Source organism: Cyrtonyx montezumae, unplaced genomic scaffold (assembly GCF_038088225.1).
Source record: "Cyrtonyx montezumae isolate F1298 unplaced genomic scaffold, pur_monq_1.0 scaffold_3, whole genome shotgun sequence".
Classification (NCBI taxonomy): domain Eukaryota; kingdom Metazoa; phylum Chordata; class Aves; order Galliformes; family Odontophoridae; genus Cyrtonyx; species Cyrtonyx montezumae.
In genome coordinates this window covers 24,683,554-24,705,416 of record NW_027072034.1, presented here as the reverse complement: position 1 = coordinate 24,705,416, position 21,863 = coordinate 24,683,554, and the positions used below count along the sequence as shown (strand labels likewise).

The following is a 21,863-nucleotide window of genomic DNA, read 5'->3' as shown; positions in this document are numbered from 1 at the left end:
TTTCAGATCACCTCATAGCTACCAGTGTAATATCAGAAACTATGAGCAGAAAAGTATCCCATACCTTTCAGTTCTTGAAAATTCAAAAGGTTCAGTGGACTTCTAGACCATCCTGTTTTCGGGATCCTCTGCTCTTTGCTTATAAAATGCAGTTTTTTTTCAGGTGATTGTCACATCTATTGACACACTCAATGGATCTTCAATATCAATCACCATTAAGGACACCCATGGCAGCTGGGGTCTTTGTTGCTCACCTAGTGTGGACAAGTGATTGTGCAATAACTAATATAAGCTCTTCATCAATCAACTGCCATTTATGCTATGGATAGTTATTTGAATATTTTGTGGTGGTTTTATTTCATAGTCTTGGCCTCCCTTACTGCTTCTAAATGAAAATGAGATTTGCTTAGACAATCTAGGTTGTCACTTGACTGATTTTTCTAAATGTCCAATGGCTATAGCTTTTTCTTACAGCTCTCATAAGAGGCAGAAGCCCAAATCAGTGTATTTAATAATGAAAATGCAACCCTATCACCAAGAGCTGGAACATCACAATTCAACAAGGCAAAAACAAAAACTCAGTATGACTATATAGAAACGATACAATGCTGAAAATATTTGCTACTTTAATAGTTAGAAGCAAAAAATAGGATTTATAAGACTTTGATGGAGATATCGTATAATTAACAGCAAAATAAATTTCTTTAATGTTTGTACATATACACAGATAATAATAATGATGACAATAAACATTAGCATGTGAAAATTGTGAGGTCAGTAAAACATTTGTGGAAAACCTAGAAAACGCTGTCAAGTTGCTTGTGCGTATTGTTGGCATAGTTGTTCAATAAGTTACTGGTAGATTAGAGTACAGAAAACCAAGGAATTGACTGAACCTACATAATACATGACTTATACCTTCAATTAATACCATTTCATAATACACTGTAAATGCCTGTAAGCTTACACAGCCTCTCTAGCATTCCTTATAGGAGGAATTCTTTTATCCACAGTTTTAACTACAGATGCAAATGCCATGTGCATTTGCAACATGATGCACTGCATAACAATTTGAATTTTATTTGAAGTTTTAGACCAAAGGGTAAGTGATTATTAAAACTATAACTGACTTTTAAGAAACTGCGATATCTGACAGTTGTCTGAGAGACCTGTTCTCAAAGAGCAGAAATAATCTCCACAGGAAAATGCCAGATATAACCTCTACCACCCGTTGGTCATGGCTAATAACCTGTCTATCATAAAAGAGGACAAAAGGCCTTAATACAATAGAGCAGCCAGGCTCTGGAGCTTTCCCAGGAAGCTTCACACAGTGTTGCTAGACAGACTTGTGAGAAAGGGGAGCAGTGTTAGATTACACTAAACATTACCATGCTGCTAGGCCTGAAGAGCCCAATTCTGAATCTGCTCTACAAACACAGCTCCTGTTGAATTCAGCAGGAGCTCAGTGGGGTACAGCCTCAAACAAAATAGAAGGGCTCAATGGTATTAAAAGTGACTCCACGTTACTACTTTGCTGGAGTCTCTCTTTTCCCTTAGCCTGCACTGCTTTGTGGTTCACAGGATATTTTCACTGAAGGATTTTGATGCATACAGAGTTGTCTTGCTCGTTACCCAGTGCCAATCCATTTATCTGTGAAATATTTGTAAACAGAGATGCTCTTCGGGTTGAAAGGATTTTAGTTTCAGTTGCAGTGGATTGGATGGTTGCAAGCAATTGCTATTACAGAGGACATCCCCATTCAGTAGGTGGATCCAGTATTTTGAAATTCATGTCCCTGCTGCAACCTCTTCTCTTTCTCCATATTACCTTCTTCTTACAGCTACCTTTTCTCCATCATCCGCCTCCTACATCCAGATTCCTCCTGCCAAATCCTCATCAGCCCTGCCACTACTTCTTTTCAGCTTTGGGATCCCTAAATCCCACTGGAAAGTCTGACAGCTTGGGCTATCCTATCCTCACCACTTCATGTCTAACGATGGAAAGTTTTATCTCAGAAAACCAAAACATATACTGGGAGTAGGAATAAAGAGCAAAATTCTGTGTTTAAGTACATTAATCTGATCACTAAAATTGGGGATACACATTAGCTAGGAGAAGCTAGGAGAAAAATGTTCTGTTTGCCCTTACAAAAACTCTAGTCAGTTGATGACTGAGCCATACTGTGTCAGGCAGGTCTAGTTTTCTACCTCCAGCCACCACCATCAGCTGGCACTGCAAAACACTTATCCTGGTGCCACAGTTGTTTTTCCATTGTTCCCTGAGGTCCACATACCAGTCTATTTCTGAAGGGGCAGATATCCAACAATTTTAGGTCTTTGCAATGGGGACCTGTGGATGTGATGTACTATTCTTATTCCAGACCTTTGTTCAAGTAACAAAATATTTAACTCCCTGTTGCCTCATATGTGCAGCTGTCTGTTGAAGAAACCCTGAACCTAAATAAAAGGGAAGGGAAAGAAATGGTTTTAAACTGGAAGAGGGTAGGTTTAGACTAGATATTAGGAAGAAATTCATTACTGTGGGGGAGGTAAGGTGCTGGAATAGATTGCCCAGAGAGATTGTGGATGTGTGTCCCCCATTGCCCCCGGAGGCATTCAAGGCCAGGCTGGATGGGGCTTTGAGCAACCTGGTTTAGAGAGAAGTGCCCCTGCCTATAGCAGGGGGTTGGAAAAAGGTCCCTCCTAACCCAAACCATTCTATGATTCTATGACAGCATAATAATTAAATCAAGGAGTAACCGATTCTCTCTCTCCCTTTGTTATGATACCACATCTCCCATCTTTCTTTCAGTTAACTGAATGTCACATAAAAGCCATCTGAAGGAAGGATTTGTACACTATGGTGGGAATGAGGAAAGACAGATTTAACGTCTATTAAAAGCAAAATGTAAGACTGTAGTAAATCTTCAAAAGTTTGGTTGACCTCATAAGACTGTTTAAAACTGCATTTGAAAGTCAGTGGAAATATTCATTAAATATCCCATAAAAATAATAGTGAGACTTGTGAAAGTTATTATTTTGTCAATACTGCAGATAAAAGTCAAGAAAATATCAGAAACGCATCTCTTCTATCAGCAAATTGAATTTAGGAGTTCTGTGGGAATGCACTGGAAAACAATTGTTTTATTCTACACGGTTTAAAAATGGAATTTATACAGATGCAGACAACTACTTCTGTGGAAGTTATTAAAAAGAGAACAAGCTACAAAATATCTGAGACAGTCACCCCAGTGTATCTCTTCTTCAGACAGACAATTTGAAAGGTCTGACTTTCATCATGCCTTTCCTCATTGCCTTATACAGAGTTATGTTCAAACTAGGGAAATTAGAAATGACCTCTAAGTCAAAGAGTGTCTGAAATCTGTCCACAAATTGGTTCTCATTGTCCAGCCTAAATTTCATAGCCCACATAATAACAGTGTCATTCTTGCACAAGTGATCAAAAGTTAGTAGGAGTTCATCCAGGAAGGGATGGTGGTAAACTACATCAGCAGCCATAATATAGTCGAAGTGACATGAAGCTCTGGGAAAGTTTTTTTCCAGATCAATTCCCCAGGACAACTCCTTGACACAGGGCTGGTGCTTGCATTTCAGTTTCGTATTTTGGAGAACATTGTGCTGAAGGTTTCCCAGCAGTTCTGGCAAATCAGTGGCAGTCACAAGTGCACCTATGACAAGAAGAAAACAACAGCAATCTTTCAGTATACTTCAAGACATGAGTAAAAGCCCACTTGCAAAGCTGCTGCACAAGGAACTGATTTTAGCAATCTCACTAGAGGAATAGAACACTGTTATTGTTCCCATTTGTTATTACTCATTGTACCTAAAATAAATATTTGGTTCCCAGCAGTTCTACTGCCATCTAATGGCAGCTGGGCTTGGGTGGGGATAAATCAAATACTGCGTCTTGATGTCATTTTGAATGGAAGTGCAGTGAGAGATTGAAGAGTTACAGTTACTAACTGCAGAAAATCAACACTACATTTCGGTGTTGCCTAGGATTCTTTCCTTTTAACATATCAAGAAACTTTCTCAGACTGCAGAAAGCGATAATTCTGTTAAAATGCAGGAGTCACAGATTTTGAATACTCTTGAGAAAGAGCAGGTTGCTATAAAAGAAAACACAAGTTTCTGTGGCAGAAAAGTCAAGGATCGGTTGTTGAAGGAAAGGCTGAAGTCAAGTGCAAAGGAAGTGACCTGGCATTCAAGTGGTATTTTTAATCAATGGAAGATGATGTGTAGGTCGTGTCTGTGACTGACTTTAACCTTTTGCCACTGATGTCCTGACAGACACTAATTTCTTATTTGCTGGTCCCCTGTTTAACACTGCCAATGGTAATAACATCTACAGGGACCTATTTTACTCCATCTACACCTTTGCATTTACAGTTTTAGAGAGGAAAAACAAACAAACAAATGTTTCCAAGAAACCCTGCTGGAATTCACTTCTTTCTCTTAGAGAATGTCAAAAAACTCTGTTTTAGAAGTACTAAGGTACTTCCTTGGTTTTTCAGTATTCATCTGAGAGATGTTTCCAAGAGTATAAGAGCAGTGGTATGTACTCACCCAATAAACTGGCTACTATGGAGACCAACCCAGTTCCAGCTCCAATTTCAATCACATTTTTGTCAACCAAATTGTATTGCTTACAATTGGTTTCCAAAAAATAACACAGAACAAGAGCCTGCAAGGGAGGGAATCTGTGAATATGCTGAACAAATAAATGAAATAAAAACCTTTACTAAATACACATTGTCATTTATAAGCATGCAAAAAATGTTTTATAATTTTGTATCTGTATAAATGAGTAATATCCATTCAAACACTGTCCTGAAAGGATCATGACTCACTATTTTTGAGCTCTATAGGCTGACAAAACAAATGCCACCACATGCTTCGATATGGGCTTGCAAAGCATTACAGCCAGAAGGAATGACTGCAATTATCTAATCTGTCACACTGCATAACATGAGCAGTAAAATTCCAGTCAGCAATTCCTACACTTACTTCTGGTTGAGTTAAAGCATGTCTGTCACAAGACATCTTGATATAAGAACCGCTTGTGAGAGAAAATCCACAACTCTTGTTAGCCTTTTCCAATCATTAATTATTTATAACAATAATTAATGACCACAATGATTCAAAAGGGGCAAATAAATTTACCCCTTTACTTTCAGTTCAGTTTCTTTCTAGTTTTAATGTTCATACTTTGTTGAGCATAAAAACCATTTTAGTAAACAAAATCACATAGCTCTCTACAACGGATTCCTTATATATACGCTCATAAAATACAACTAAGAAGTTTCTCCAGCTTTTATGTCCTATCTTACACTGAACAGTGCTGTATAGTTCCTGTATTATTTCCCACACTTAGAAAATTATATAGTCTGCACTGACAGATACATACATTGGTTGCCATATTAACTCGCAGATTAATATTTGGGAAAATAGTAGTGATTCAGTTTGGTACTGCAAAATTATACTCTTGGTTTTACTTTAATAGATTAAGAAATAGAAGAATGGAGGACTGTTGACTCAGTAAGTGATAAAAAGTCAGTGTTTTTGCTTTCATTCAACCTCTTAAATAAGAGCAAAAAGAACAAGGTCTTTTATACAGAGATACAGATGTCTCTATCAACAAAACTCAGAAACATATAGTTTGTGAACACTAAATTAAGAAAAGCTAGGTTCCTTAAGACTGTGTGTGATGTTGGACTGACTTCCTAAAACAAATCCTATCAAGATTTCCTTTTAGCTCCATACACCCCCATCGTTTCTTTTCTTGGCGTCATGTTCTGCCATTGAAACTGGCTCACAAGATCAAAACTTTTGTGGCTTAAATTAGGGAATCTTTGATAGCTCTTGATAGCTTCCTTTCCATACAGAAGCTTAGCTTCTCTTAAATTTTCTGCATTCTTGATAAACGTGACTGACATTTTCAGAAGATTTCAAATATCACAGGTTGGAACAGAAGGGAGAATATAGAGATCCAGTGGGGGTTTCCTTCCTTCCACAGGAAAAATTGACAAAACCCTCACAGAAGAAAATGCGCATTTCAGTATAGCCCATGATTTTTGAGAATAATTGACAACCAGCCAACCTTGCCTTGAAGATATTCACTGAGGCTGCTAAGAGATATAGCATAAACAACATCTCCAGCTTTGCTAAGCGTTTGTCATCCAAAGCAGAAGGGTACACTAACCCTCCTCAGCTGGATTATGGCCATATCTCTTAAAAACATCACGATCTTGGGAATCTGATGCTATGGGGTCAACAGTGGAGTCTCTTGGCTTTTAGTCTTCTCTACCCTGGTGCTCCTTCTGTTTTAGGGATATTCTTCAAGCGATGCAAGCATCAATGGATCATCATGGCAGCTATCCAACTGCACACTCTTAATTATTTCAAAACAGTCCATTAACTGCAATGCACTAATTCAAAACACTGAATAAGGTTTTTTGTATGGTTGACGCATTGATACCTCTCATATTTTTTTAGGTCCTTTCCAATTCAAACAATTCTGTGATTACACGATATCAAGAATCATGAATGATGGTTCCTGAGAGCATGGATTGACTTCCACGCAGGTTTCTTGCTTATTAAGAAACTGGAGTCTCAGTGTGAATTCTCCCCATATTTACAAGTTCTTCTGCATATTTACAAGTTAAACTTTTCTCATGAGTAGCTTAAGTAGCATCTGTAAGTGTCAGCACCTTATGAGCTCACATCACAGCTCTTTCTGAATCTACTTGCTGTAGGGTCATTTATTTATGACATGTATAGTAATGCAATTCTCATACAAGACCAACACTTCCTCCAGAACTTGCTTCTAATTGGCCAGTTGAACCAAAGCGTTTTGACAGGTGAGGAGAAGGCACTACATTATACATGCTGTGTGATGGGGCACAAACGAGAAATATGAGGGCTGCTCCAAAAGTAATGCCTCTTGTTTTAGGATGTCAGATGTGGATGTTGGTGGTGTGGCAGTAGAGACTGAATCTTTCGCCAATACTCTGTTATATTTTGTTTTTGTGTGACAGAGGGCTGCAGAGGGACAGTCTGACAAAATGACCTCCTTGGAAGTGCATATGAAGCAATGATGAGCTAAATTCCCCTGTGCGCAAAAAATTGTTGACATTCACTGATTCTTCCTGAATGTTTATCAGTGTGGATGTGAGCACAGTGAGGCAGTGGATGGCATTTTGCAACAGTGGTGACGACAACATGAAAGACAAGTCAAGTTCTGGATGGGCACGCACGGCTTTCACACCACAAAATGAAGAGTGTCTCAAACAGCCCATCCATTCAAATCAGCAGATTATGGTCATGGAACTATGTATGGAGCTGGATATCAGTATCAATATGGTAGAAACAATGATGGCAATGTAGCTATATCACAAAGTTTATACCATGTGGTTCCTACAGATGTTCACGCAAGGACAGAAAGAGCACCATATGCAACTTCGTCAAGACCTACTGAACTAATATGAGGCTGAAGGTGACAGTTTCCTGGATCATATCATTAGTGGTGACAAGATGTGGTGTCACCACTAAGAGCCAGAGTTAAACAACAGTCCACAGTGTGGTGATATATGAATTCTCCTTCAGACAAAAAGCTTCAAGACGTAGCCTTCAGCAGATAAAATGGTATGCAGTCTTTCAGGATAAGTGGTGTTTTTCCTGGATTTCCTGGAACCCAGAGAAACCATCAAATCTGTCCGCTATATCATGACACTGAGGTTCAAACTCCAAAATTCACATCAGAGAAGAAAGTAGCCTTTCTCTCACAACACAATAACACCCCGTCCCATGCCAGCTTGAAGACTGTGGAATACACTGCCAATTTTGTATGGTCCTACCACACAGAATCACAGAATTGTAGGAGTTGGAAGGGACCTCTAGAGATCATCTAGTCCAATCCCCCTGCCAAGGCAGGATCCTTAAACCAGGTTGCAAAGGTAGACATCCAGGCCTACCATATAGCTTCAAATTTGGCACCTTCTGACTTCCATTTGTTTGGGCTGATGAAAGATGGACTGCATGGGCAAAATTTTCCTAACATAGCAGCTGTGAAACAGTGAATCACCTTTGCTGCTGCAGATTTTTATGAGAGCAGCACGCAGGTGCTTGTTCATCACTGGCAAAAATTCATAGTTAACGGTGGTCACTATATTGAGAAACAGTATTTTGTAACTGAGAATGTGCAATATCAAACAGTGTCATTGTGCTCTTCATATTTGTTGTGGATTTAGTGGAAATAAATAGGAGACAATATCTTCAGAGCAACCAACAGACCATTTAAGCTGTGAGAACCAGGAAGCCAGAGGAAAACCAGGCTAAATTCAGGTTTTGAGAATTGTAGAATGGAGACAGAGAAAGCATAGAATCTTATTCTTAAGTTTACAACACACAACCAAAAATATTTATCACTAAAAAAAAAAAAAAAAAAAAAACAAACCTAGATTTGTTAAAAGACTCAAAAACTATAAGAAACAATATTATGTAAATATTGTACCGATGGCCAGACGACTGCCCCATAATAATCAGTAGCTTCTGTAATCCTTATCTCATGGCCAGCGAAGTGAAAGCCTTCCCAGGCCTTATAAGTCACAACGTCAGGAAAAAAACGCCTTCTCATGATTTCAGTAACCATTTGTTCATCTTCTTTTTCCCCTGGAAGTAAAAATACAAAAGGACAAATAAGCTGAGAGGGCTGACAAAGAAATCAGCGATTTATATAGAAATGCTGATTTGAAGCAGGAATTGGAACTATGTGAATTAAAATGCATTTTACCATTAATGGTTGCCATGACATATGGGAAGCCTCCTGAATTCTAATATAAGTTTTCTGTTTATGACTACATATTTTTTTCCTGCTTTAATGAAAAGATGAAGTTCAGAAAAAGTGGAATGTTGCCATATATTAATTCTCATTTCATCAAACCAACAGAAAAGTCTTTTTCACTTCAAGAACAGCTGCCCTCATATTTATTCTTGTGGTCTTGTGCCTGGACTTTTTCTTATTTTCCATGTCCTTTTACCGTTCACTTTCTCTCTGTTATAGTAAATAAAAGGAATCGCAGTATCATATATAAGTCTGTCACAAAACTTGTGAAACAGATCCTAGCAACACAAATTATGACAGACAGGAAAGAAAGCACTACTGTTGTCAAGAAAGCTTATCCACCCACCCCAACGGAGCCTTGTAAAAGGGATTCTTTCCAGCTGGCTTGATATCCTGAATGCCATCCTTGCTGCTATGTGAAGGATATTTATGATTGCTAACATAATCCAGGACAATACTTCTACAAGGGAGGATTCATTCGTTTTTAGCTGAATACCAAGCCTCTGTCAGTTTTGCAGACATCACACAAAGCCGCACCGCAGTGTTGCAGATAACATGTAAATGAAGATTTCCAGAGCATTTTCTTTGCAAAATCAAGAATCGTTTCAAGTTTGCATGGTAAATTTGCTTTCACAGCCAGACATGATCTCTTGGCAATTTAGCTAATGCAAAACATGTTTACAAGCTATACCACCAGGAAAGTACGTTAAAATTGTGATAACTGGGTTACCATCTTTTCCAAAGCAGAATTCCTGTATCAGACCAGCACTTAACATCCAAATCACAGACAGAAACACCTAGGTGACACAGAATGACACACACCTGGATGACATATGTAGCACAGAATCTGCAAACCCAATAGCTATGGAAAATGAGTACACTGGTCTACCATCTTTCAGTAAATCTATATCAAGAAAACAGCAGCTGTTGTCACCGCAGAATATTCCACATTTTTTCCCCCTCAAATCACTACTCTGCACTGCCTCTCTCCTTTCCTGGAAGTTTAAACAACAACAACAACAAGAATGAAAAAGATGGCATTCCACAAATTGATTGGGAAAAAAATACCAGTCACAGGTCACAGCAAAACTGGAAATAAAATAATGTATATACCACTGGAAAGAAAGTTAAATAGTATAATTTTAAAAAGGTAACAAATAGAATAAACTTAACTTTAAAATCATGAAGTTTTAAAACATGTGATGCTTAGTAGAGGTTTGCAGGAACTGTAAAGCTGAGAGAAAGCACTCACTGAGAGAAAGAAACTCATTAAGCCCAAAAGCAGAAAATTCTAAACAGGAGTTAAGTGTGATAGAAATGATGCTTTGGGGCCAAAGTAATCTTTTCTTATGAAAAAATATTACGAGGTTTTCTTATTATGAATACTGTAAGCGTATTTAATTTAGCATCCTGTGTCTAGGTATACTTGTTCTAGTCTGCTTTTATTCTTCTCAGTCTGCTTACAGCAGTCTGATTTCATTCTGTGATCAGCATTAGCTGTCAAAATAAAAAGCTATTCCTTCTATTACTACTCAATTACAGCCATTTTTCTTTTATTATTCTTCTTTTGATATCTCTTTTGGATCCAATCTTGATGAAAAGCCCTAACTTACAAAGTCTTAACTTAAAAAGCTTCAGCCAAAAGATCTATAAAACTTTAGAGGTATTATGGCTATCCCTCTAGTGTTCAGTAAATATTTCCCACTTATTTTTTATATTGTCAGTAATCTTTTTACTCGAGGCTTGTGTTGAACCTACACTATTAAAGTTTGTAGGCCTCTGCTCCCTGCCCATATAAATTGTCCATGCTCCCTCTTATTCTCTTGGTAATCCCAAAGGTGGTACACCTGGAAAAGTTTACATAACACTTACAATCTTCTCTTTGTTTCACCATATCTCAGTGGAAGACAGGCTTCAAAGCTCACCTTAGTGAGAATTCTAATCAGGATGAAGAAACTAATGATAAAATAAAGACTACAAACCTTTAGCCAGAAATGCTTACTTTTACATAAATCTCCCCTTAGAATCCAAAAAGCACTCTTCTATTTTCTGCTTTGTATCTTTCAGAATAACTAAACTTCTTGTGTGACTGAGATACACAAGCACAATAAAAAAAATATTTTTTTTCTGCAACAATCTTCAGAGTAGTCAAAACAGAAAAGTAACAAACAAGTAGGAAATCTGTAATGCGAGAAGAACACTGTTATTCTGCGTAAGCAAAATCCAAGAGAAATAAAGTCTTCAAATATCTGCAAACAATGATAAAGTTCTGCTAGTTATGCTTTGATCAAAGTCTAGTTTCTTGATACCAGATGTAACAAGCTGATAGGAAGTTACCCTCCTAGAAGTGTTCATCTCTGTGTCAGTCCTTTTTCTCTTGTACAGGAAAAGTAACTTATTTGAGTTACTATGTTGAGTTACAACTCAATGAAAGGATTTTGATGATACTTAAAGATAGCAAAACCTATCAGTAAAAAAGGATCAGACAAGGGAAAAGGAGGCTTTACTGACTTGACTCAATTACTGCAAGAATGGAAGTTCATAATGAGCATTTCCAGCAATATTACACAACAGACCACAACAAACATTCAGAACATAAAGGTCTGCTAAAATTCTTTCTTCCCTTCTCCATTTATCTGAGTTTGATGAAATGGGCTTTCACTTTCTCTTCCTTCATATTTGGAGATAGGTATATATCTATATACACATAGAGATGTAGGCACAGTTTATTCATCTCTTTGCATTTGCATGCAAACACAGAAACTACTGGAATTTCAGATGACAGAACATATTTACATCAAGAAGGAATAGTTTGACCCAGTTCAGTTAGTATATAAAGACTGGGATAATTTTTGTTAATAAAACAGCAGACCTCTGGCCTTTAATTGCTTAATTCCTCTTGATCACAAAGAAAATCCTGCCTACAGATGTCATAAATCCCTCTTGAAACAGAATTTAAATTTCTGTAAGTTTCGTAAGATTTTCTGTCTAACAGGTTAATGACTTGGAGAGTCCTTTGAAATAAAAATTCTTTGCAAGAGGGCTGCCAGGCTCTGGAACAGGCTCCCCAGGGCACTGGTCAAAGCGCCGAGCTGCATTTGGACAATGCTCTCAGACAGAGGGTTTGAATTCTGGGGAGTCCTATGTGGAGACAGATTCAATCAGTGATCCTTGTGGATCTCTTCCAAATCAAGATATTCTGTGTTTGTGATGTTAAGTAAAATTTCATTTATCATAAAAACCTAACGTTGGAGCATACTCTTTGAATTCCTTTGATTTTCAGTTAATACAAGGGCAGAAGGAGAGCCTTGAATGTTAACACAATTTTGCACTATACCAAATACATAATTAAGAATGCAATGAAAACATCATTCTCAAAGTCAATTCGATTACAATTATTATTAAAAAAAAAAAATAAAAATCCAAGAACATAGTTTTCCAAAGAGAGATAATAAATCACATGGAAGACTGGTGTTCTGAAGTTAGTAGCAAACTGATTACAGGAGTGTATGACAAGCTTCAGAATCTCACATAGAGAACCAGAGATTTTTGGTCATATGTTTAAACATCAAATGAAATTATTTATACAAGAACTAAACCTTAAGAAAGGAAAGGACATGATTGTTGCTGAGACAGATCTAGGGAAATGAAGAAGGGAAGGCAGAGGAAGATAATAGGTAAATTAAGTAAGAATGAAAGAAGCTACAAATTACAGCATCTTTAACAACGAAGGAAATTGTAAGAATGGGCCTTAGGCTAACATTACCTTCATGGTTTTTTGCTAGGAAGAAGTAGAATAGTATGTTTTGAAATACACTACATGATCTTTTGTTCTGTTTATACCAGAAGTTACATAAAAATTGTACTTTGGTAGTGCACAGCTCTACCAGGAAACTGTAACTTTAAATTTGCTTGGGTACTCTCCATCAATATTTGTCATGTGTTAAATCCCTGATCATATACCTAGTGATACTTCCTACAATAATGCATGAGTGTTAAAATCAAAATATATTGATAACATTATCTAGAGACCTGAATTAGAATATGATTAAGATAAAGGAAGAGAACAACACTTGCACATGGAAGCTATGAAGAATGTACTTGTAGTCGATATCCTCATTTTCAGACACACCCACAAATATCACACTGAGTAACTAAACATCCTTCAAGTTCTTTGTTAATGCATTAAGACAGCATTAATCCATAACAATGTAGTTTCACCAGTGATTTATGTGGAGGGAGGGGAATCATAGATTAGTCTCTTTCAAGCGCTGGGCTAACTCTATTTAATTTCTTAAGGTCAAATGGTGTGGTAGAACAAGGTGAATAAGGGAGCATGCAAAAGAAATAAGACCCAGCCATCTTGAGTCTCTCCTGCATTCATGGATCTTCTCCAATTGGCAAAAGGAATGAAATCCAAGCCTTCGGCATGAACTTGACCTGACAAAGTTCAACTCTACAGCAAACACATTCTCTCTTCTTCAGAAGCAATATACTCACCTGTAGAGTTATAAGACATATGCAGGGGGTGGCAAAGACCTCTGGAGATATCTAGTTCAAACCCCTTGCTAAAGAAGGTTCTCTACAGTAGGTTGTAAAGGAAAGTGCCTAGGAAGGTTCTGAATATCTCCAGAAAAAGAAACTCCACTACCTCTTTGGGCAGCTTGTTTCAGAGCTCTGTAACCTTCACAGTAAAGAATCACAGATTTATCATTTTGATCTGTACTTTGAAATATTGTTAGAACTACACATGAGAGTAGACATTACAGATGTAATAGTTATCTACATCTATGCATACCAGTGCCAAGAAGAAACCCACAGAAAGATCAGTAAGGGAGCAGATTTGGAACTAGTTCAGTAATGGTACAAGCTCACTGGATAAAAGTTACCTCACTATACTGACGGGAAATCTCAAAATGTAGCCCTGTTAATTCATCTGGGTATCTCTAAGGGCTCAGAAGAACTTGACCCCAGGTCTACATTAGCTTGCACTTCTAAGGGACTCTGAGGCCTCATAATTTTTACTGAGCTGTTGATGTCTCGCAGACAGAGTCCTGGTCTTGTAAACATTACAGATAGCTCCATGGAAACATACTCAATCTTGAATCACAGAACAGTCCCCAAATTCCAGGTGACATCACTTCAGTATTTCATTTCTGTTCATCTATTTCTATTTCATTCCAATCCATTGCAGCCTAAGGACCCTGAAAGGAAAGGAACAGGAGGGAAATCTAACCAATCCCCTTGACCTTCCAGAAGTCAGATGTAACCTGCACCTTTCTAAGAACACAAATAAAAATTCTAATCAATAAAATTAATTGACCTAAACTATCCAGTTATTTTTTCCTGTCTTCATGCCTATCTACAAAGATGGTGATGATCACTCCAGGCTCAACCTGCTGAAGTGATAGCAATGACAAGGTATATTATATAGGTTAGTCTGATGTATTGCATCAGTGTAATATAATGCTTGAAACTTCATACTTGGAAATGTAGAAATACAAAACTGCTACCCATGAGCAGCCTAATCTCAGCCAAGAGACAAAATGCCCTTAGTTCAGAGAGCAAGAAGATGAGAACAGGAGAGGGCTATGCTCTCCAGTAGTGGATTTATCCAGGTTTTAGCAGTGCATTCTCGACATGAAACTCATGTCTCTAACATCACAGCCTCATCCAAGTCACAGGTCATCTAAAACCATCAGAAAGCTGAAAATAGTAGTACTGTGGTCAGACTACCTCATGAACACATAATGAGTTCAAATATACCCATTACCTATTACGTAACCATGTTTGTCCATCAATTAAAATATCTTCAGGCCTATGTTCAGCATCTATATAATTGCTAATAGTAAATAAATGATTTCCCTTTGCAACAGTAGGCTATTTTCTGTTATGTGTTCTACCATGCATCATAAAAGGGTGACAGAAAAATTTCTGATAGATAGGAGTAATCTGGATGAGTGACTTAGCCTCTTCTGTCTAACAGTCTTCTACATCCTTATCTTGCCTGGTCAAAAAGGCTTTGTTATTCAAAATTCCCATTTCCTTCTAACAGCACGCCAAAAGAATCCAAGTATCAAAGCCAGTGCAACAGAAGGGACTCCAACAAAATGTCTGCCAATTTTCCCCAGTAATAGTTTTGAGTTTCTAAAACATTTCTTTGAAGAAAGGACCTGAAAGTTACCCAGCAACATCAATCCATAACAATATTTGAGCTTTTTTGAGGTCGCAGAGGAATAGTTCATTAATTGTTGAAATGTAGCTACATCACCTTTGCGGAGTAAAATTTGAGTTCTGATACTACAGGTCAATCCTGCAGTGAAGTCAAAGAATATTGTTAAATAATGATGTGACTTCCAAACATGCTGCTTTTATGTTTTTAAGAAATATTTTTGAGATCAGAATTAATGAAATAACGTTTTTTTTGTTTCTGTTTTTATTATCATTATTATTATTATTGGTGGTGGTGGTTTTGGAGGTTTTTTTTTTTTTTTAAGGTAGAAACAATTTAAACTAAAAGGTAAAAAAAAAAAATACAGATTCACAGAATTGAATGGGTTAGAAGGGACATCTGGGGACCATCAAGTCCAATCCCACTGCTAATGCAGGTTCCCTGCAGAGGGTTGCACAGGAAAGCATCCAGGCGAGTCTTGAATATCTCCAGAGGAGACTTCACAGTCTCTCTGGGCAGCCTGTTTTAGTATTCTGTAAGCCTACAAGTAAAGAAACTTTTTCGCATGCTCGTATGGAACTTTCTGTGCCTGTCACATCCCACCTGTACTTTGCAGTGTTTCAGTTTGTACCTATTACCCCTTGATCAGAAGATCCCTGTCTTTCTTGAACTGAGGAGGCCCAGGACTGGACAAAGTAATCCAGATGTGGCCTCACCAGGGCAGAGTAGAGATGGAAGATCACCTCTCGATTTGCTGACCACTCTCTTTTTAATGCACACCATGATACCATTGGTTTCCTTGGCCACAGGGGCTCTCTGCTTGCTCATGGCCAACCTGTTGTCCACCAGAACACCTAGGCCCTTCTCTGCAGAGCTCCTCTCCAGCAGATTAGCCCCTAACCTGTACTGATGCATGTGGTTATGCCTCCCCAGGTGTAGGACTCTATACTTTCCCTTGTTGAACCTCATTAGGTTTCTCTCCTCCCAGCTTTCCAGTCTATCCAGGTCAAAGATGAGAGAAGGGAAGGCAAGTGGTAAAAAATGTGTCACTTACACATAGTATAAGTAGGCTGACATTTTAACCAGCACTGCTAATTGCAAAGTCAACTATAAAGAATGATTTGGTGTTTTAAGCACTCACAGAACAGAGAAATTGTGTTCTGGGCCTTCTTTAAAGGGAGTCAAATTCACTCCTTCCTCAGATCTGTCAACCCTACAGAATTAAGTGGATCCCCTCCCCTTCATCACCATTAAAGATGGGACATAAGGAAAAAAGGATTGAGAGATTTGTGTCCAGAAGGAACAAGCAAGGAAAAGCCAAGCTGGAAACTGGATGCTCAGTTGTGTAGAGTCAGGCTTGGGCTCTATGTTCTGGTCCCAGAATGTTTTTCCTGTTTTATAGCAAAGTCTTTGAAGTCAGGGGTAAAGGGTCTGCAGCAAAAAGAGAAGATGAAGGTAAGAAGTGTCCTTAGGAGTACCCAGGAAATGGAAATAAGACACTAAGTCACTCCCTCATCCCAGCTGAATATCTTAACTTCTAAGTCACAGGGTTAGGCTGCTTCTCACTTGCCTCAATTCCAACTATGTCCCATTTAAGGCATCTTTCTGGACTTCCCCCAGAGACTTGAAATGATGACAGGAATCGCTATCAATGAGGGCATCTGTTGAGCAGGGGAAGAGAAGGAGCACGTCTGTTATAAAGCTCTGGAAGATATGTGAAGGTTACCAGGTCAGCATTTTCTCAGATATTTATGGATTAAAAACTGGGCCCCAGCCAAGTAAAGTGAGACGATGAAGTGTCAAGGACAAGTTGCAAACTTGCTCTTCTCCTTTTGTCTCAGAGAGAAAATTATTCTGGGGTGAATGTAAATAATATAAATCTTGCAAAGTAATTTCAGGTCCTAAGAAACAAAGGCAGCGTTGTTACAGTCTGATCTCAGAAGTTTAGCAAAGAAGAGTGAGAAAGAGAAATCATGAGTGGAAAGAAAAGAAACATCTAAAGATGCAGGTGTGTTGGAGAACTTATTGGATAAAGGGACCAGGAAAGATCAGACCAGGTAAGGATCTACCTGTAAATTGGAACCTGGTAACCATGAGCAATGATAAGGAATTTTGTCTGGACAACTTGTGACAAGCCAATTGAGATAAGAGAACCTTGTATGGGAATGGCAGTGAATAAAAGGAGAATGAGGTGGTGAAACTGCAAATACAAAGAGCTCAGACACTGAACTGGAGCGAGAATCCTAAGAAAGTGAGATTGAGACTGGATGGGCAAAGTGAATGAAATGGGAATGGAGAATATGGCAGAGGAAAAGAATGAGAACAAGAAATGTACAAGCTGAGGGGATTGAAGCAGTAATTTTCCATGCAGTAGCTTCAACAACTTCCCTCCAGAATCACAGAACTGTAGGGGTTGGAAGGGACCTCTAGAGATCATGGAGTCCAACCCCCTGCCAAAGCAGCTCTCTAGCCCAGGTTGCACAGGTAGGCTCCACCACCTCTCTGTGCAGCCTGTGCCAGTGCTCTCTCACCCTCACTGTGAAGAAGCTACCACACACATTTGTGCAGAACTTTCTTTGCTTCCTTTTGTGGAATGGAATTTGATATGCTAAAGCCTGCTGTTGGATGAAACTTTGAAAATATAAAGATGTGCCATTTTGCATCAGTGTCTCTTGGTCCTCTTCAACAAGAGTTGCTAGAAAGAGAAGTGAGGAACCTGCTATTGCTATCAATAGTTTGTTGGCTAAAAGGAATGCATTTCTGCATTTGATCTAAAGATTCCGTGCCACCAGCTAATTTTGCATAAATTAATCTGATGTCCCAGAACTCAATTTATTTTAAAAATTCAAAAGCTTACATAGTTACATTCAGACTCACTCCTCTGTGCCCTAAATCCTGCAACAAGAAAGTATCAATATTAGAAAGCCAAATGCCAAACTTGCAGAACCATAGCAATACCTGTGCAACTGAAACTCAGTCTTCTTGTGTACTATGTAATAATAGTCAACAATATTCCAAGTCTTTAATATTAATACTTACAGATATTTCTTACCCTATTTATGCTTCATTGTGTAGGATCAGCTTGAGCTTTTTGTTCAGGATTATACAACAGGAAAGTGAATTGTATTAAAGAAATTCTCCAGATTAGGGCATGTAAAACAGGGATTTTGTAACTGCAACCTATACCAAACTCTATCAGTCACTTTCTTGTGTGATATCAGTTTTCTGGAGAAGACCACCATTTGGTCTAATGGTGGTCTTCTCCAGAAAACTGATATCACACCACTAATTTTCTTAGCCCTTCAGTTGTAAGATATATAAGGACTTATATATAAGGACTTAGGAAAAAGGAAACAAAAAGCCCTCCAGAGAGTAACGGAAAGTTTCTGGAAAAAAGGGATTCCCCTCTGGCCCCTCTGCCCTCCCCAGCCTTTTCAAGCTCAGTACAAGAAATCTAAAAGCAGTGCGTATGTGAAGTAGCTGTTCTGGCAACCCTAACGTTTTGGGGGCATTTTTGCTTTAAACTGCATCTCAGTTCAATCATCTCTCTCCTACTCACGATGTTTTCAGATCTTGAAAATGTGCAACTTAAGAACTACTAAAAAAAAAATAGAAAAGAAAGAGCTGCTAACAGCCCCTGAAGCTATCTAAAGATTAGCTGTGAGGCTATCCAGACAGAAACTGGGCTTGTAATAACTGATCCTGCCTAACTGTCACTCCACAAACAAACGTATTCTGAATAGCTCGATCATAGCCACAGCTTCATTCCCTGGAACTAGTCACAGGCAAATAGCTGGGGCAAGTTGCCAGCCACTGGTAGGAAATCACCATACCAAGTATGCTGGCATAGCAGATATTTACTACATAGCTAGAATATTACAACAGCGCTATCTATTGCATTTTCTCTACAAGTGCCATAAACACAATTCTTCCGGAGAAATAAGTAAGATAGCTCTCTGTCAGCAAGGTGCCTTGTTCCTTCTACTTAACTAAATTCCTAAGCATAACAAGAAAAGATGATGAAATAATAAACACTTTACCTGCTTGTCTTTCTAATTTTCTTCTCTTTTCATTATGCAGACGGTTATGTTGTGATGATGTCAAATCCATACTAAGCCACAAGACCAGGAACAGATAAGCCCAAGCCTGCCTACCTGCTAAAAATGGATAAAATTGCTTTACATCTTTCCCAACACAACATTTAAACTCACACTGACAGTTTACATTTGTTATGGTGTAACTTACTTGTATTAAGATGTACAAATATGAATATAAGAGCACTTAAGAGCCAGAACTAGCAAGCAAGATTAGCTGTTCTACCCTCAAAGAGGAGAAAAAATATATTGGGGAAAAAAGAGAAAAAGAGTGCTTTGATGAATGTTTAAAACTATTTTATGAATTGTTAATAATTAGAACAATTCAAGTCAAGATTAGAAGGCTTACAATACTTTGAATGGGAAGGTAGCAACAGATGTCTGAAGGAAAAGAAAAATCTTACCAGCTCACATAGTTTGCTCTAGCCTGGAAGGGAATAACCAATTAGTAAAAGTAGTACCCAAGAATAAGTAGGAAGCTGGAGCTATTAACAACACACAAAACAGAATGTATAGTGTATAAATACAGAACATACACAGAAAAAGGTAATGGGGAAAGCATGACAGGGTAAAATTTAAAGAAGAAATTTGCAACACAGTGTGATATCAACAGCAATGACAACAAAAAAGAACTATGCAGTGTTCAGTGTCTGCAGACAATCAGAAAACCAGCGGCCTCAAATTCTTGGTATTTTGTAACCAGAAAAGCACTGAGTTTAGTGAGGGAAAAAAATAAATCAGTGCTCTGATACTGAAGATCTTATGCTCTAATGTGGAAATGTGACTGTTTTTTGCAGGAATGGTTGCTGGGACTGTACAATTAAGGGATACAATTAAGGCAGGGGATGAAGGATTTTGTAAATTTAAAGAAGAAAAAGAAGTAAAACCACTGGGATTAAATATGAAAAAAACATTCTCCCAGCACAAAGCCTCAGAGAGACTTATCTCTCCAGACTTAGGATGAAAGGGAATAGCACAGAACAACCCTGCCTTGTTAGAGAAGACACACGACACACTGTTCACTTTACTCTACAAAAGGCAAAGGGGTTAAACCTTATCACAGCAGCGCCAGCAGCCATTAACCTATTTCAAGGTGAAAAGTTAGCTGGCTGTTACACAGTACAGTAGCATGTAAAACAAAGATATTGCCTCTGCATTTGTGCCCATCTACAAACTTCACAGTAGTAGCAACAGCATGTGGGAAATAGAGAAGGTAGACTGAATAGAAGTGAAAATCTTTGAGTCTGTATTTGGTACACGGAGAAGAATTAGAAACTAGTGGGATGGGAAGCAGTGTTACTGACACTCATCAGCTGATCATGTACTTCAGAAGTATAAAAAAGATAATGTAAGTAATGGATTAAGAATCAGTCACTCTGTATTCTGAAGTAAAAGCAATGCTGAGCTGTAAGATTAATCACTCTTAAAGGAAAACTTCTGCTTTTTTCCTTTTTTTTTTTTTTTAGTTCTGTACACTCTTTTTCCCTGCTCTAAAAATACCCTTTAAGTTATACAGAACTATACAACCCATCTGACGTAGGCATATTAATTCAGTAGCAGTACCAGCAGCTAAAAACACACAGGTGCAGAACAGTTCAGCTGCTGACCTACGTAGCAGAAGGCAAATGATAGAAGATAATTAGAGCAAAACACACAGCAAGTCACACTGACTGTGTTTCAGTTAACATTACCTGAATCTCTGCTTGTATCTCCCCAATGACGGCACTCAGACGGGAATCCTTATTTGCCAAACCGTTTGCTTCGCCGTTAGCTGCCAGGCAGCTCCAGATAGGAAAGCTCTAAAGTGTGCGTTACATATTGCCAACATACCCACACCAGCAGCAGTAATAAATCCTGACAGCTGCAGCAGGAACCCAAAGTAGGCACAAGGCACCATGGCTCTCTTATGTAAGGGAACAGAAGATCTCTTAACAGCGGCAGGTAGGGAATCAGGGGAGCTCCAACCCATAATGTAACCAACTTGCAAACATTTCGGGCAGGAACAGGATGGTAGCACAGTTTTAGTAACCTTTCACCGTCACTACAAAGTAACTGAAGAGCAAGAAGTAATTCCTCACAGATAAAGGGTCAATTTACAAAACTCCTTCTGAGAGTGTTTCGTGAATACGCAGACTCACAAAAGAATGCAGAACTGCAGCAAGGTACAACACTCCAACCTACTGTACAGCCAAGGATTCAATTCAGGCAGCTGCCAGTGTACACAAATATACATGCATCACCCCTCTTTTCACATTACAAGGCGTAGATTTGCTCAATGGATTACAACCACTTACTGCCATTGGAACAAATGGAGGTAACTAAGACTTCTCTTCATTTACCATATAACCTCAGGAGAGAAACTTCCCCTTTCTTGACCACTTTTCAGCCAAATTGGATTGAACCACAGTCGGGTTTCTGGGTTACACAGGGGAATTATAATATATTGTACAAGAATACTGCACAAGCCTCATAGAAACCAAAGATGTATTTTATCATTATCATACTTCTACATCTAGAAGCCAGTAAACAAACCAAGGCCTGATAAACTCCTTTGAAGTTAAAACAGCAATACTCCGGTGATCTGCAAAATAAAGCTGCAAACTAGTTGTCCAGATTGAGAAGACACTTACAAAATGACTATCTTTTACTAAAGTACTATCCAAAGGGGTATTTTTTTCACCCAGTGAACACCGTACATTATGTATTAGACTCCTTGTAGCTAGAAGGGCCAAAT

At 38.3% G+C, this 21,863-nt stretch overlaps 1 protein-coding gene across 1 annotated transcript; it reads right to left on the bottom strand.

Annotated features, from left to right (window-relative positions):
• Positions 1 to 2,702: 2,702 nt before the first annotated feature.
• On the bottom strand, positions 2,703 to 19,182 carry LOC136051507 (protein-lysine methyltransferase METTL21E-like). The gene is made up of 4 exons (XM_065740953.1): positions 19,076 to 19,182; positions 8,534 to 8,691; positions 4,588 to 4,705; positions 2,703 to 3,689 (listed from the first exon to the last, which is right to left on the bottom strand). The coding sequence occupies exons 1-4, from the start codon at positions 19,143 to 19,145 to the stop codon at positions 3,265 to 3,267; spliced, it is 771 nt and encodes a 256-aa protein (XP_065597025.1). The 5' UTR covers positions 19,146 to 19,182; the 3' UTR covers positions 2,703 to 3,264.
• Positions 19,183 to 21,863: the final 2,681 nt, after the last annotated feature.